The 16,750-nt window shown below is 42.8% G+C and overlaps 1 protein-coding gene across 1 annotated transcript in view; it reads left to right on the top strand.

Moving 5' to 3' along the window:
* Positions 1–16,750, top strand: part of ccdc57 (coiled-coil domain containing 57) — an 82,796-nt gene that overhangs the window by 17,476 nt on the left and 48,570 nt on the right. The window contains 4 exon segments of the mRNA XM_062973951.1: positions 8,124–8,281; positions 9,159–9,233; positions 9,847–10,047; positions 13,406–13,564. Of these exon segments, the coding sequence (XP_062830021.1) occupies positions 8,124–8,281; positions 9,159–9,233; positions 9,847–10,047; positions 13,406–13,564 (593 nt within the window).

The following is a 16,750-nucleotide window of genomic DNA, read 5'->3' as shown; positions in this document are numbered from 1 at the left end:
GGTCCATTCTCCCCCAAAGTGCTGCAGCATGTAAGGTGTGTCATTTAGGATATGTGTGCCAAGTCTGGTCAACTCTATCATTCATGTCAATTGCAGTAATCTCAGTGAGTGAAGGTACTGCAAGTCCCATCATCCTAGGTATGTCCTCCCCCAATCTGCACCAGGACGTAAAGGGGGTCATTGGGGTTCTGTGAGCCAAGTTTGGTCCAGTTCCGTCACTGGTGGGCGTTGCAGTGGTCTGTGGGAGAGGAAGCGATTGAAAGTAGTGCAAATCCCATCATCCGTGGTCCATCCTCCCCCAAACGGCACCAGGACAAGAGGGGCATCATGGGGGTTATGTGTGCCAAGTTTGGGCCAGGTCCGTCATTCCTGGCAGTCGCAGTGGCCTGTGGAAGTGGCGGCCATTCAGAAAGCTGCCACATACACATATAGATACATACCCACATACATACAAACACTGACTTTTATTATATAGTAGCTTGGGGACCCGGCGATGCCCGGGTTATTTGAAAAAGGCATTATTTTTCTTTGAATATTATGTATTCTCAGTTTGGAGTGGGTGAACTTCAATTCACAGAATCGTGGGTCAATCCTCGCCAAACCTGCCTGTATTCAAAGTTGGCCATTTGGTTCTGTGTACCAAATGTGGTCCAGGTATGTCGTTGGCTGGGTTCAGTGCTCTTTGGATGCGGGTGAACTACAACTCCCAGAATCAAGGCCCATTCCCACAAACTTCTCTGTACGACATTTGGTCCCAGTCCATTGTCGGTGGGGATCACTGTTTCTCTAGATGCAGGTGAACTATAACTCCCTTTCCCCCAAACTTGTCCAATATGTTCTGTTGGTTATGGGGGCTCTGTGTGCCAAGTTTGGTCCTTGTCCATCATTGGTGGGGGTCGGAGTGCTCATTAATTGCAGGTGAACTATAAGTCCCAGTACCTACTACTCCCAAATGTCCAGGCCAATTGCCCTCCAAACCCACCAGTATTCAAATCTGGGCATATCGAGTATGCATGGCTAGTTTGGTCCAGAGCCATCATTGTTTGAGTTCATAGCATTCTGGGTGTAGGTGAACTACAACTCCTCTACATTCCCTAGTAGGAGTCTGTGATGACTCATGGGCCTTGTAGTCCTGCTCATGACATTGTAATGCCTGATGAAGAAGAAAACTTGGGTTTTTTACCTTCCCAGTCAGAACTGGAATCTTCTCAGCCAGATCTTTCCCAGGCAGATCTGGGAACCTTGCACCTGCAAGAAAGTTGTGTCCCAGAAGTATGTCAAACAAACCCTGAGCCTACATCTCCCGTGTTCTCTCGCCATGAGTTTTGTAAACAACAGAGGGGCTTGGAAGCAGCTTCGCGCAGGAGTGCTAGAATAGCAGCTAAGAATGTAGCCAATTAAGCCTGCTTTTCGTGAGAATCTTTAAGGAGTCAAACATCTGGTCTCAGAGTTTAGCTTTCGTTTCTGGTTCCCAGAGAACTGCTTCGGCGGGAAAGTTAGACTCTATATAGGTGTTTTACCCGCGAAGTAACTTCGCGGAGTCAATTCGTCAGCCTCCGGAGCGAGTTGTGTCTGGACAGCGCGCTCCGTTTCAAGCCTCGTTCCTGCTCAAGCCTTGTCCTTGTTTCCAGCCTTCGCTCCTGTTTCCCAGCCTTTGTTTACCTACGGACCTTGCCTTGATTCCCAGGACTAAACCTTGCCTTGTTTCACGGATTTTACCAAGTTATTCCACGGACCTTGTTCTTGTTCCTCGTTACCTTGTTCCACGATTCAAGCCTTGTTTCAAGTATCAAGTTATTTCCTAGCCTTGCTCAAGTTCATGGACTAAAGGACCTTGTCATCTCCCCTCACTTTGCCTGGCAAAGTGAGTGTTTCGGTTATTGGATTACAACTTTGGACCTTAATATTTCATATTGGACATTGTTTCCTTGGACTAATTTTGACCTTTCCTGAAAGGTCTGCTTCTGGACTAACTTTTACATTTGCTTTTATTAACTTTATATATTTCCTTAATAAAGATATTAGATAGAATCTGGTCTCTGCGTATGGTTATTGGTGCTCTGTAGCCTGGGTCGTGACAGTTTGACTCCGCCACCCATAAGCACCAATTAACCAAGGCCAGAATGTCTACCGGAACCGTGCCGGGCGGCCAGCCGATTACCTACACCATTGACAAGGATGAGGTGGACCGAATCCGTGATAAGCTCAATGCACAGGATGGGGAAATAAAGGGTTTGAAAGAACGCGGAATCCGTCTTCCGGCCATGGCGTTGCCAACCAAGTTTACTGGAGAAGCTTCTAAGGTTCATGTTTTCCGTCGCCAATGTCAAGCTTATCTAGAGGCCCGTGATGCCGAGTTTCCCCAGGAAGACATCAAGGTGGCGTGGATTTACAGTCTCCTAGACGGGCCAGCGGCTAACTGGGCGACGGCTCTGTTCGACCAAGCCTCCCCACATCTAAGGTCAGCGCAACATTTCTTGGACCACCTTAAGGCGACCTGGGGAATCGAGGACAATTTGGAGGCAGCCGGGCACAAACTCCGCCGCCTCTTCCAAGGAGACAGACCCATGTCTCAGTACATAGCCGAGTTCCGAGTGCTGGCCCACAACACCGGCTGGAACGATGTTGCCCTCAGAGGACAATTTCGGGAGGGTCTCAACATTGAAATGCTGGAGGAAATCTCCAAGGTGGATCCTCCCCAAACGCTTGAAGCACTCATCGATCAATGTTTACGGGCTGAAGTCATGATTGCCAACAGGAAACAGTGGGTACGAGGCCAGAGCGGTAGAGCTGGGGCAAAACCCCCCGCTCCCGCCAGCGTTCAGCCGCGCCCAGTGTGGAGACCCCCACCACCATCCCCATACCCCAGAGGGAGCGAGGAGGTGCCGATGCAGTTGGGCAATGTGCGTCCCAGATTAGACGCCGCCGAGAAGGCCCGCCGCCAATGCCTAAATCTCTGTTGGTATTGCGGGAATGGGGGCCACTTCGCCAGAGAGTGCCCAGCCAAAGGGAAGCCCGCCGCCCGTCTTGCGGCGGCATCCTCCACGGAGACGAAGGCGTCTGAGGCGGCTGGCACACAGCCGGCGGGGGAAGCCAACGACCGGGCGTAGAGAGGCTCGCCAACCCGGTCAAGAAACCCATTCAAGAGCCGCCAACCGGGGTCCTGTTCCTTCTAGTGGTCACCTTATGGTCAGCAAAAAAGGGACCCGTCATGATCCACGCCATGATAGACTCAGGAGCTACCAACAATTTCATTGATAGAGAGTATGCCGACTCTCTGGGATTACAATATCATGACTTCAAGAATGCCTGTGTGGTGCAAGCCATCGATGGCCGTCCTCTCAAGACGGGCCCCGTAAGCCAGTGGTCGGAACCCACCAGGATGTGGATAAGGGAACATATGGAAGAGATTTCCTTCTTTGTTACTGAGGTTCCCCATTTCCCTGTGATTTTGGGGATTCCATGGCTGACACTTCACGACCCAAGCATCTCCTGGTCCAACAGAGAACTGCAGTTTGCTTCAAAGTACTGCCAAAACCATTGCCTCGTAGCCAAGGTCTGCCATGCCACAGACACCGAGCCCATTATCACCTTGCCAAAGAAGTACTCCGAGTATTGGGATGTATTCAATGAAAAAGAAGCCGAAAAATTACCCCCACATAGACCTTATGACTGTGCCATTGACTTGGTGGAGGGGGCCCCGATCCCGCGAGGGCATCTCTACTCCCTGACTGAACCAGAGCAAGAAGCTCTCAGGGAATTCATAGAGACAAACCTTCGCAAGGGATTCATCAGACCCTCTCAATCCCCAGCCGCCTCCCCAGTGATGTTTGTGAAGAAGAAGTCAGGGGAATTACGCTTGGTGGTGGACTACAGAGCATTGAACAATATCACTAAGCGGAACAGCTATCCCCTGCCCTTAATCTCGGATCTATTAGACCGACTTCGAGGAGCCAAGGTCTACACCAAGCTGGACCTACGGGGGGCTTATAATCTAGTTCGCATCAGAGAAGGGGACGAGTGGAAGACCGCCTTCCAGACTAAATTCGGATTATTCGAGTCCCGAGTTATGAATTATGGATTATGCGGAGCTCCCGCAACGTTCCAGCATTTTGTCAATGACATTTTTCAGGACTATCTAGATAGGTTCTTGATAATCTACCTGGACGATTTTTTGGTGTTTTCTAGATCACAATCAGAACATGAGAACCACGTCAAAATGGTGTTACAACGATTGCGGGATCATGGGCTTTATGCCAAGCTGGAAAAATGCGCTTTTGATCTACAAGAGGTAGATTTCCTGGGGTACCGCATCTCGCCTCTAGGGCTCTCCATGGACCCGGCAAAAGTTTCAGCAGTATTGGAATGGCGGGCGCCAACTAACAAGAAGGAGGTGCAGCGATTCTTGGGGTTCGCGAACTATTACCGCAAGTTCATTCCAGATTTTGCCCGCTGGTCTGACCCAATCACTAGCTGCATCCGTGGAAAACAGCCCTTCCGCTGGACTGATCAAGCAGAGAAAGGGTTTCAGCAACTAAAGAAATTATTCACGTCCCAGCCAATCCTTCAGCATCCAGATCCTGAAACCCTTTTTGTGGTGCAAGCGGACGCCTCTGATGTGGCAATTGGGGCTGTGCTCCTACAACCGGTGGGAGATCACCTTCATCCTTGTGCCTATTATTCTCGTCAACTAACCGCACCAGAGAGGAACTATACCATTTGGGAAAAGGAACTATTAGCCATAAAGGCAGCTTTTGAAACTTGGAGACATTGGCTAGAAGGGGCCAAATTTCCCATTGAAGTCCACACTGATCATCGGAATCTAGAACATCTAAGAACTGCCCGCAAGCTAAATCAGAGGCAGCAACGTTGGGCTTTATTCTTTGAACGTTTCAACTTCCAGATTCATTATGTGACCCCAGCCCAAACCAAGCAAGCAGACGCCCTGTCACGTAAACCGGAATACGCTGCAGGACGCAAGGAGACCTTTGAATCCCAACTACTACAACCCGAGAACTTTGCCACGCTCACAGTGGGGAACACCAAATCCACTCCCATTGATTCAACTCCCTCTACTCCAGGACCCATCTGTGCTCAAGAAATCAGGGCTAGTCAGCAAGCAGATGCCTGGGCGCAGGACCAACTTCGTCAAGGTCTGCATTTTCCCTTTTCGCTTAAAGATGGACTGCTTTGCTATAGAAATCATGTTTATATTCCACCCGGACCGGGCAGGGAAAAAGCACTTCGTCTGTGTCATGACTGCAAACCAGCAGGGCATTTCGGACTATTTAAAACCATGCATCTGATCCTAAGAGATTTCTGGTGGCCCAAGATCCGCAAAGATGTGGAAAAATATGTCAACACCTGCCCAGTATGCCAGCGCTCCAAGATAAGAAGGGAGAAGCCCTCAGGGCTTCTACACCCCCTTCCTACCCCATCTCGCCCATGGGAAATAATTTCTGCGGATTTCATCACTGACCTACCACCTTCCTGTGGATTCACCACGATCCTAGTGGTGGTGGACCTTTTCACCAAGTTAGCCCATTTCATTCCCTGTGAAGGCCTCCCCACGGCCAAAGAGACTGCAGATCTATTCCTTCAACATGTTTTCAGACTACATGGATTGCCCAAGAGTTTGGTCACAGACCGTGGATCTCAATTCACCTCTCGTTTTTGGAAGGCACTACAAAAACTATTGGGCATAGACTCTCGTTTATCTTCAGCTCATCATCCCCAAACAGATGGGCAAACGGAGCGCACCAATGCCACTTTGGAACAGTATCTTCGCTGTTATGTAAACTACCAACAGGACAATTGGGCTTCTCTGTTACCACTGTCAGAGTTTGCCTACAACAATGGAGTTCAAGCTTCTACAAAAGAAACGCCGTTCTTTGCAAACTACGGCTTCCATCCACGTTTCTTTCCCCCTGTCATTGAAACTTCAGAAGTTCCCGCAGCAGAGGATTGGCTGCAGGAACTCACAGCGGTGCAACAACTTTTGCTCCAACAACTAGACCAAGCCAAGGAGGACTATAAACGTCACGCGGACAAACATCGCCAACCGGGCCCCGAAATCAAGGTAGGAGATCGGGTTTTTCTGTCCACTCGCTTTTTGCCCTCCCATCGCCCTTGCCGGAAGTTAGATGCCCGTTTCATTGGTCCCTATCCAGTGGTGGCGCAATTAAACCCCGTGACTTTCAAACTCCAACTTCCGCGTTCAATGCGCATTCACCCAGTGTTTCACCGCTCCCTGCTCCTTCCGGCGGATGGTGTGCGTCCTGATACAGACCAACCGGCCCCCCCTCCTGTTTTGATGAATGGGGAGGAGGAGTTCGAGGTTGAGGGCATTTTGGATTCTCGCTTTCACCGCCGCCGCCTACAATATCTCATTGACTGGGTGGGTTTTGGCCCTGAGGAACGCTCTTGGGAAGACGCCTCCACAGTCCATGCTCCTGATCTAACCCGTCGCTTTCATCAAACCTATCCCGCCAAGCCGCGACCTCGCGCCTCGGGGAGAGAGTCCCAGTTTGGGAGGGGCCTTGAGGAGGGGGATAGTGTGATGACTCATGGGCCTTGTAGTCCTGCTCATGACATTGTAATGCCTGATGAAGAAGAAAACTTGGGTTTTTTACCTTCCCAGTCAGAACTGGAATCTTCTCAGCCAGATCTTTCCCAGGCAGATCTGGGAACCTTGCACCTGCAAGAAAGTTGTGTCCCAGAAGTATGTCAAACAAACCCTGAGCCTACATCTCCCGTGTTCTCTCGCCATGAGTTTTGTAAACAACAGAGGGGCTTGGAAGCAGCTTCGCGCAGGAGTGCTAGAATAGCAGCTAAGAATGTAGCCAATTAAGCCTGCTTTTCGTGAGAATCTTTAAGGAGTCAAACATCTGGTCTCAGAGTTTAGCTTTCGTTTCTGGTTCCCAGAGAACTGCTTCGGCGGGAAAGTTAGACTCTATATAGGTGTTTTACCCGCGAAGTAACTTCGCGGAGTCAATTCGTCAGCCTCCGGAGCGAGTTGTGTCTGGACAGCGCGCTCCGTTTCAAGCCTCGTTCCTGCTCAAGCCTTGTCCTTGTTTCCAGCCTTCGCTCCTGTTTCCCAGCCTTTGTTTACCTACGGACCTTGCCTTGATTCCCAGGACTAAACCTTGCCTTGTTTCACGGATTTTACCAAGTTATTCCACGGACCTTGTTCTTGTTCCTCGTTACCTTGTTCCACGATTCAAGCCTTGTTTCAAGTATCAAGTTATTTCCTAGCCTTGCTCAAGTTCATGGACTAAAGGACCTTGTCATCTCCCCTCACTTTGCCTGGCAAAGTGAGTGTTTCGGTTATTGGATTACAACTTTGGACCTTAATATTTCATATTGGACATTGTTTCCTTGGACTAATTTTGACCTTTCCTGAAAGGTCTGCTTCTGGACTAACTTTTACATTTGCTTTTATTAACTTTATATATTTCCTTAATAAAGATATTAGATAGAATCTGGTCTCTGCGTATGGTTATTGGTGCTCTGTAGCCTGGGTCGTGACAGAGTCACAGTCCTCTGACTTGATGCAGTGTGAACTACAACTTCGACCATGTGGAGTCAATCCCCCAAACTCCTCCAGTAAGTGTAGTTGCTGTTCAGTTCTGCTGTGTTTGTTATGCAGACAGATTTGAATGGGAAGAGCAGTAGGCAGAGTCATTCAAATTTCACACCAATGGAGAACCCTGGGATGCTGCCTGTGGTGGAGGAAAATGCAAAATTAGGATGAAATGGTCCCCAAATGAAAGCATTCTTTGGGTGGTGGGCCATAGCGTTTGGGAAGGACATTGGCAGGGGTTGGGATACATGTTCATGGAGCTCACAGTAACCACAATGTCAGTGGAAGGGAGTGACTTGCTGGCTCCTCATCACTGAGCCTGTTTGTGGAGGCCGGATGCTATCTGTGTGAGTGGACACCCGTGCCACATACACACATACGGTTTTTCACTTTTATTATGGATATAGATATAGATATATAGATATAGATATAGATAAAATAGTCTTACAAATTAACTTTGTGACAGATATGGCAGCCTTTTCCCATAATTTCAGATTTGATGAGAGAAATTGATTCTTACTTTGTTCTTCTTCTTTGAAAGGTTAAATTGTTGACCAAGGAACTGGAGGCTTTGAAAGAAGCTGGAATAAAAGCAGCAGAATCTTTGAAAATGGCAGAAGCAATTAATCTGGAGTTAGAAAAAGAAGTCAAATCCAAAGACTGGGAAATAAAGGAACTTGCAGCTGTGAAAGATGTACAGTACTGTATCATTCCATAGAAGATAAAGACGACTCTCCTTTTAGTTTGACTCTCCTTAATTCCTTCTGTTCATTCTTAATCCAGTTTTTAAATGGCATCAGAGCAAAATTGTTGCTTTTGAGGTTCACATCTGACTTTATTGTGCTGATTTCCAGCAACCCTTCCCTGTTTCTTTAATTACAGCCAAATTAAATCCAAATCATATATTTACACAACAGGGAATTATCTGTACCACTCTCAAAGTACTCCCCAAAAGTGTATTTCATCCTTGTTACTGGTGTGTTTCTTGCAGACTGCCTTTTCTAAAATGATACATTTGCAATCCTATACATATCAACTCAGAAGTATGTCCTATTTGAGGAAACTTATGGTTGATTGAACTGGAACTCATATCAACCCAAGCCACCACAGTAAATAGTGAGAGTGATCAGAGTTGTAGTCTAGCAACAATGCCCATCTATAATGTCTGTTTTTTTTTAAAAAAAAACTTTTACAAATACATTTATTATCTCTTTCAGTAATACATGTATCATTATACAATTTGTAGAGTTAGTAATTTCCCAAATCATCTATGCACCTGTTAAAACTAACTTCCCCCACTCTCCCCCTAAAAACAATAAAATATAAAATTAAAAAGTTAAAATGTACGTCTCACCCGCCATCTTAAAGACACATAACGAAAATATCATTGCTATCCCACTAACTTGTTATCTTAGACAACTTCTTTTTTCTACTTTGCTATCTCAATACTTAATCTTTAAAATCTACAAGCATTTTTCTTATTTTCTGAAAATAGTTCTTCACATCTTTTTCTCATTCCGAGCAAATTCATGTTTTAAATTCATGTACTTGTTTTTATATTTTTCTTCCAATATAGGATACAAGATTTAGAAAGCAAACTTCATTCATTGCAGATGAGTTGGAAAAAAGAAAAAGAATTATTTGAGAGAAAGTGAGTTGTTCTGACAGATAAACCTTCATTTTTTATGTATGCACTTATTGCAAGTATTAACTTTATTAAAAGACGGATATTGGCGTACTGTAAGACTGAAGGGTTTTTCTACTCTAAGGTGATGCTAGTCTTTTACTTTACCAGGTAGAAAAGCATAAAAGACAGTTTTTAAAAAATTGGATTAAGAACTACTGAACTGTAGTGCACATGAATTGTTATGAATGGTGTGTGTCAGGATAGTGGTGGCTCTGAGGTGTGTAAAATTTCATTTAGTCTGTGTAGATAAGCATGTCAAGAGCTCACTGGAGTAGGTTCCAATGTAACATGCAACTGAATTTGGCCAACTGAATTTGCTCCAGTGAATTATACATAGGATAGCCAATGGAGAAGAATCCTGCACTTTCAGCAGTTGTGTAGCAGAAGGAATTTTATCTTTTACACAACTACTATATTAAGAATAAAAGAGACGTTTTCTCTTTTGAGCTTTCTATCCAAATTACACAATAACTTTTATAGACCTGATGAGATCCTCTCAGAGCTGTTTGTAAAAGGGCAAATAACGATATTGAACCAAGAGATAACATTACCTTTTGTCATATAAACTTTTTTAAAGACATGCAACAATTGATCACTTTGCCAGAGAAAAGGATGTGATGCTTTCTTCTATGAAAGAGGCTCATGCAGAACAAAAACATAAGTGGGAAAATCAAATCCGAGAATTGCAGATGCATAATGAAACTTTAGAAATAAAACTGCACCAGGCTGAATGGAGGCATACAGATTTCTTGAAAGAAAAAGATGCAGTCATTGAAGAGTGAGTATGTGTTAATTTATCTTCAGTTTGGCTCATTGACTTCTTTTTTCAGGATCTGCATCATGATATTATCTATTTGTATACATTAAAACACATTTTCATGTCTAAATATTTATTTTCAGGAGATGATAGCATGTCAGCAGAAAACAGTCACAAATCTGTTGCCATGGCATTCTACTATCCTAAATAAAGTCATACAAAATAATATTCTCAGATACTTGCAACAAAAGTCAGATTTTGAGAACATAACAATAGAAAAGAAAACATTGAATTCATAAAAAGTAATATTGAATGTTTAAAAAGCTCATGTAGTGAAGAACTATGACACATTGTGTTTTTGTTTTTTATTGGGATGCAGTTATCTATATATTGGGATATATTAACTTATTTGCTCTTAGTGCTGCATTTGAAGAAGTAGGTTTACCTTATATACTCATGAAGAAGGAAAGGGCAGTTTTAAGGCCAACATTATGGATTTTAATATGGCCTGTAGATTAGTTGATGGTAAATTTTGAGGCTCAGCACATGCCTCCTCAGATCTATTCCACTGAGATTTGGTTGTGGTTTTCTTGCCTGTCAGGGCTGGATGGCCCATGTAGTCTTTCAACTCTATGATTCTATGAGAGGCAAAAATGCCAGCACTGTCTTGAGGTGGCAGACACCCCTGCTGCTGTCATTTTTCCACCTAGACATTCAAGGAAGGCTATCTGCTACTCTACTCAAATAAAGAGTTCATTTTTGATAAATGTTAATGTACAGTGTTAACTTGTATCACAAAAAGAACCATTTCCTTTTCTGATTGGAGTGGCAAAATCTAAAAGTTTCATCTGTCTTGGGAAAACCTAAAAGAAGTACTGACCCCCCTCTGTTTTCTCCACCACGTCACTGCTATGGCCATTTTGAGTGCCTGGACAAGAAAATGATGGCAGCGCTTAGGTTGAATATATGTAAAGTGTTTGTTCTCATGAACATACTGAGTTTTGTTTATTTCCTATAATAAAAGAAGGAAGCAAGAAGTAAAATTAGCTAAAAACACAATTAAAAAAAGAAGATAAACATTTTTTCATTCAGTACACCTGGGGATACAGCTATGTTCAGAATTATTCTAACATTTCTTTGAAGATTCAATAAAATCAAAGACTGGACTATCCAGGCAACTCCAGCAATTAGTAGTCACTAGTTCAGAGATCAGTGCCATCCCAGTGACCTTCTTTGAGTAGCATTGTGCTAGATTATGAAGTCTGATAGATCAGATCTTACAAACAGTGTATATTATTGTTTCTATTTTATTGTTGGTGACAAATAGACTCAAGTGATGTAGGAACATCTCCAAGATCACTCATTCAGCAAGCGGTAGACTTGGCAGTTGGAGCTAGGGCTCCTCTGCGTACTTTCTAGGCCACGAAAGTGCAGTCCCTTGTGGTGGTGCTACTAATTATAGTTCCAGGCGAAACCAAATACTGTTCCCTGAAACAGAACATTCTGAATGTCCTGGAGAGACAAGCAGGTGGAAGTCATCAGCTGTCTGGTAAGGAAAATACATGGTTTGCAGAATGGTTACCCCAGAGCTACTTGCCAGTGAGTTAACCTAATATTTTAGATCAGAATTTACTCACTAGAAGAGGACAACCTGAAAACCATAGGTATTCTCTTAGTACAGATAGTATACATAAGAATAGGGGAGATGTTCTTTATTATGTATAGAGCTTCCACTCTTATCAATGAAATAATATGTTGCCACATAAAAGAAAAGGGGGGGGGAGGTAAAGGAATCTAGGAACTCCTTTATCACTCACTGATTTATCTTTTAGCATGAGCTCTTGTGGCTATCGTCAGTTGCACTGATAGAGTACTAGGTTTTTAAATACAGATGCACACTTGTGGAATGGAATGGAATTGAATATAAAAAGATGCAAATTGTAATTTTGGCCATTTATCCTCAGAAAGCTATTGTATATAGTAATAAAATGACATTGCCCTGTCAAAGTCTCTGATGCCAATTCTATCCCCCTGTGTAATCTAACAGAAACAGTACATTTGATATTAACATCACCCACAAGGTTGGAAATGCATTTACTTGCTCATCCTCCAATATGATATGTACCATACTATGTCAGAAATGCTCCTCTGCACTGGACAAACAGGCAGTCTCTATATAAGAGAGTAAATGGACATTAGAAATGGCAATAACCAGAAACCAGTTCAAGAGCATTTCAGCTTTCCTGGGCATACAATATGAAATTTAAAAGTAGTGGTTCTCAAACATACTAAAAACAAACGAAAATCAAAGGAAAGACAAGAAAGAGAAATAGTCAAATTGAGAGAGATCCCCAAATTCCCAATGAAATATTGCAGATCACTCTTGTGTACTTCTACCAAGTCTCCCCTACACACCTGGAATTTCAACTTGAAAATTGCCACTTTGGAATCTAACAATCAAACACGTTTTTTCTTTTGGGAAGCCACCTGCTTGTAAATGGGATATTTCATCTTCAAATTGGAAAGTACGACTTGATTCAAAACATAGTGTCAAATGGTAAGGTCTCTGCCATTATATCTTGGTGGGTTTTAAGTGGCATTCTTTTTTACTTCTTGCAAGGTGCCCATATGGAATTTTGACCTAAAATCCTGTATTGTTACTTAAATGATTATCACAATACTCTTGTCAAATTTAAACACATCAAAGTGATGGACAGATATGGAGACATTCTTTTTTAGAATTATAGATATAAACTGTTTCCTAAATTGAGATTCATATCCTTATCAAGGAACAGCCATAAAACCAGGTAACATATTGAGAAGATAATGATAAGCATAATTAGATTGAAGAATGCTTTGAATGCTGTTTTCCTGCTTCTTGGCAGGGGTTTGAACTGGATTCAATTGATAGTATCCATGGAAGAGTCAGAAAAACACATTTATGATATTTCCTTTGCCTAATGCTCACATTGCATCCAAATGGGCATTCAAAATTTGCTCTGTTCAAAGAGATTCAATGAACTTATCTCCATAGGTTCCAAAACACATCTAAAATGATCGCCATATGAAACTAATGTTCATTTTGATACCAAATTAAAAAGAGAATTATTCAGGAGATGTGATTCCATCTTGTCTTTGATAATCCTTTTTTGAGGGGCAGAAAATGAAGTTGTACTTTAAAAAACCTTGTATTCATAGAATCAGAGTCTAAATTCACCAAAGCCTCTGATTTTATTTTTGATTTGAATGTACCTGATTCAGATAGGTGATGAAGTTGTTGTGCTTGCACTTGCTCTTTGCCCCTCTCGTCTTTGCTTTCTTTTGCTTGAAATGGAAAAAGCTATTAATGTGAAGTGACTTGTGTTCTATTATTTTATAGGCTCAAAAAAGAACTGGAGGCAATGAAAACAACTTGTGATTCTCAAGTAGCTCAGATGTCTAGGGAGACAGTTTCAAAAGATGTTCAAATTCACTCACTGCAAGAGGAAGAAATAAAACTGAAAGCACAACTGGCTACCTTATCTCAAGACATTGAAAGGTGGATTTTTTAAAACATTGCTTTTCTGTACAGTCCATTTCTGTAAATAATAATAATAATAATTATTATTATTATTATTATTATTATTATTATTATTATTATTATTATTATTATTAGCCACCTCTCCCCGTGGCTCAAAGTGGGTTACAACATTGCTAAAAACACCGTACATTCATCTAAAAGTATTTTACAAAATACAACATATTTTTACAAAATATATATTAAAATACACATGACAAAGATTAAACATAAATCACAAGTTTAAAATTCGTGTTTAAAACTGGCTGGGTAGACCTGCTGGAAGAGATAGGTGTTTATATGGGTTTTAAATTCTGACAACTCATTTATCTGTTGGATCTCTTCCAGCAAGTCGTTCCACAATCTTGGGGTGGCCAGTGAAAAGGTCCTCTGGGTGATGGTTGCCAGTCAGGTTCTGGCTGGTTGGAGTAGCCCCCCTCCCCACCCCCCCCAAGGACCTAAATGTTCAGGGCGGATTGTACGGGAGAAGGTGACTTGGACCCAAACCATGCAGGGCTTTGTGTTTTGCTCAGAAACTAATTGGCAGCCAGTGGAGTGACTTTAGTATCGGTGTATTATGTTTACTCCTATGTTCCTGTAACCAATCTGGCTGCTGTATTATGAACCAACTGGAGTTTCCAAATTTGGTGCAAAGGTAGCCCAATGTAAAGTGCATTGCAGAAGTCCAATCTTGAAGTAACCATCTTTAGGTCTTCCAAATCTAAGAAGGGGTGCACCTGACAGATCAACTGAAGCTGGTAGTAAGCACTAGTAATCATCGTATCTACCAGAGATGACATTTGAAGAGATGTATCCAGAAGTACTCCCAAGCTGCGAACACAGTCTTTTAGGGGGGGAGTGTAACCTCATCCAGGACTGGTTGACATATCTCCACCCCCAGATTAGGACCCTTGATGGCAAGCACCCCTATTTTGTCTGGATTCAGTTTCAATTTGTTTTTCCTTGTCCAGCCCATTACCTCCGTTAGCCATTCATTCAGAGGAGACATGCTATCCTTAGCTGAGGCTGTTTTTGAAGGCAGGGAGAAATATATTTGGGTGTCATCAGCATACTTCTAACACCCCACCCCTATGGATGCCTATGGATAATCTCTCCCACTGGTTTCATGTAAATATTAAAAAGCATTGGGGATAGAATGGCAATTTGTGGGGTGCCACTAACAGCTCCTTTTTTGAGGACCAAACACCACCATCTGGAACCTGCCTGATTAGGTATGACTGGAACAACTGCAACACAGTGCCTCCAATGTCTAAATGTTCCTAGGCGTTCCAGAAGGATACCATGGTAGATGGTATCAAAAACTGCAGAGAGGACTAGAAGCACCAATGAGACCCATACCCCTTATCAATGTTAAAATGAAGATAATCCACTAAGGCGATTATAGCAGTCTCAACTCTGTATCCTGTTTGGGTTTGAAATGGGTCAAGAAAGTTTGTGTCATCCAAAATTGCCTGAAGTTGGAGGGCAATTGCCTTCTCAATCGAAGGAAGGTTAGAGACTGGTCTGTAATTATTATTAAGATACAGGGAATCCAGGAGGGCTCTTCAGCAGTGGTCCAACTACTGCTTCTTTTAAACAGGATAAAAAATTTCCCTCTCTGAGAGATGTGTTAATAATTTGTTGTATTTGAGATCGAATTGCATCTTCTCAAAGAACAACCAACCAAGGGGGACAGATATTAAGAAAGCAGGTTGTCTTCCTTACTTGCCCCAGCAACTTGTCCACATCAACAGTATTCTCACCAATTAAAACTGATCCAATGTAATCCCACTCACAGAGTTGCTGGACACCTCATTGTTGGTTTCTGCTCCAATGATGGTGTCTAAGTCAGTTCTTATGCAAGAGATTGTATCTGAGAAATGGTTGTTAAAGGCACCTGATTAAGGTTGTTAAAGGCACTCTGAATAGCTGAGCTGGACATGAATCTGCAGATGCAATGTAAGCAGAGAAGAAAGCTTTCTTTGCTCTGCATATTGCTATCGTATAGGAGCAGAGGTACCCTCTATATTGTGTCTTGTCATAGAAAAAAGTATTGGTATATGCCAAGTATTGGTACACTAATGCTATAATGATAATGTCTATTCTTTCTGCAAATAACACCTGATAACAAGGATACACACTGCAGGATAGTTAGCTGGGAGGCCAGAGAACAGGCAACATTTTGTGATCCTTAACCCTCATTTGTTCTCTGCAATTAACCATGTTCTCTGGGTGCCAATTTTTTCCTTCTCTTTGAACAATGTTGCTATATCCATCTTTTCCTTTTAGCAATAAACACTGGGACATACTATCTGATTTTCTTTAGCCTTGGCTATTGGCACAAGGTTTCTATTGTCATACTTCATTATTTCTCTTTTATCCAAAGTTTTGCTTCCAAAATTGAGCTACTCCATACATATAGCTCTTCCAGCATAGTCTGTATCACATTATGATAAGTATATTATCATTAAGAAGTGAAATGCAGTCCATAAAAATGTAATAGCAACAGGGAGTTGGCTGAGTTTCAGCTGTGCATATTATATTTTATGGAAGAAAGAAACGGCTGCAGTTTTCCAGACTTGCTGATAAAAGTGCATTACTTACCCAATCCTTTGACTTTCTCCGTAAGTGAAGGAGTGCCATCTGCTTCTACAAAATGTGTTGCTCTTAGAGGATACTTGCTGTATTTCTATTCTGAACTCTAGTGAGAGAGGCTGCATGGTCAGAAAACAGAGAGGAGATTTAGGGCTATGGTGGGCTAGATATTTGAAAGTAACTGTTCTTGATGCTAATTCTCTGCTACACATTGCTACAGATGACAGTACAAGTTCATTCTTATGGGTGTCCTCTACTATTAGCAAGAAAACATTTGTTCTCTCTTGTTGCTGTCCTTTGACTTGAGACCAGAAGAAAAGCAGTGACATTGGTCACATACATTTGTGTCAAGCTTTAACAATGACTCTTCCGTTTCTATCTTAAGGGCTCCTGGCCATTTAAGGCAAAAGGGAAAAAACGAATCAGGTGCACAGTCTGATAAAACATAATGATTTTTGACACTCTGCCAATAGACATCTCAAGAGGAGAGGATAAGAGAGTCGAGATTGATTCCTGCCATGTTGCACTCACTGTGCTCCAGCTTTCTGACATTCTTCTGCCTTAAAGGGTCAG

Source organism: Anolis carolinensis, chromosome 2 (genome assembly GCF_035594765.1).
Source record: "Anolis carolinensis isolate JA03-04 chromosome 2, rAnoCar3.1.pri, whole genome shotgun sequence".
Lineage (NCBI taxonomy): Eukaryota > Metazoa > Chordata > Lepidosauria > Squamata > Dactyloidae > Anolis > Anolis carolinensis.
This window is presented reverse-complemented; position numbering and strand designations above follow the sequence as displayed.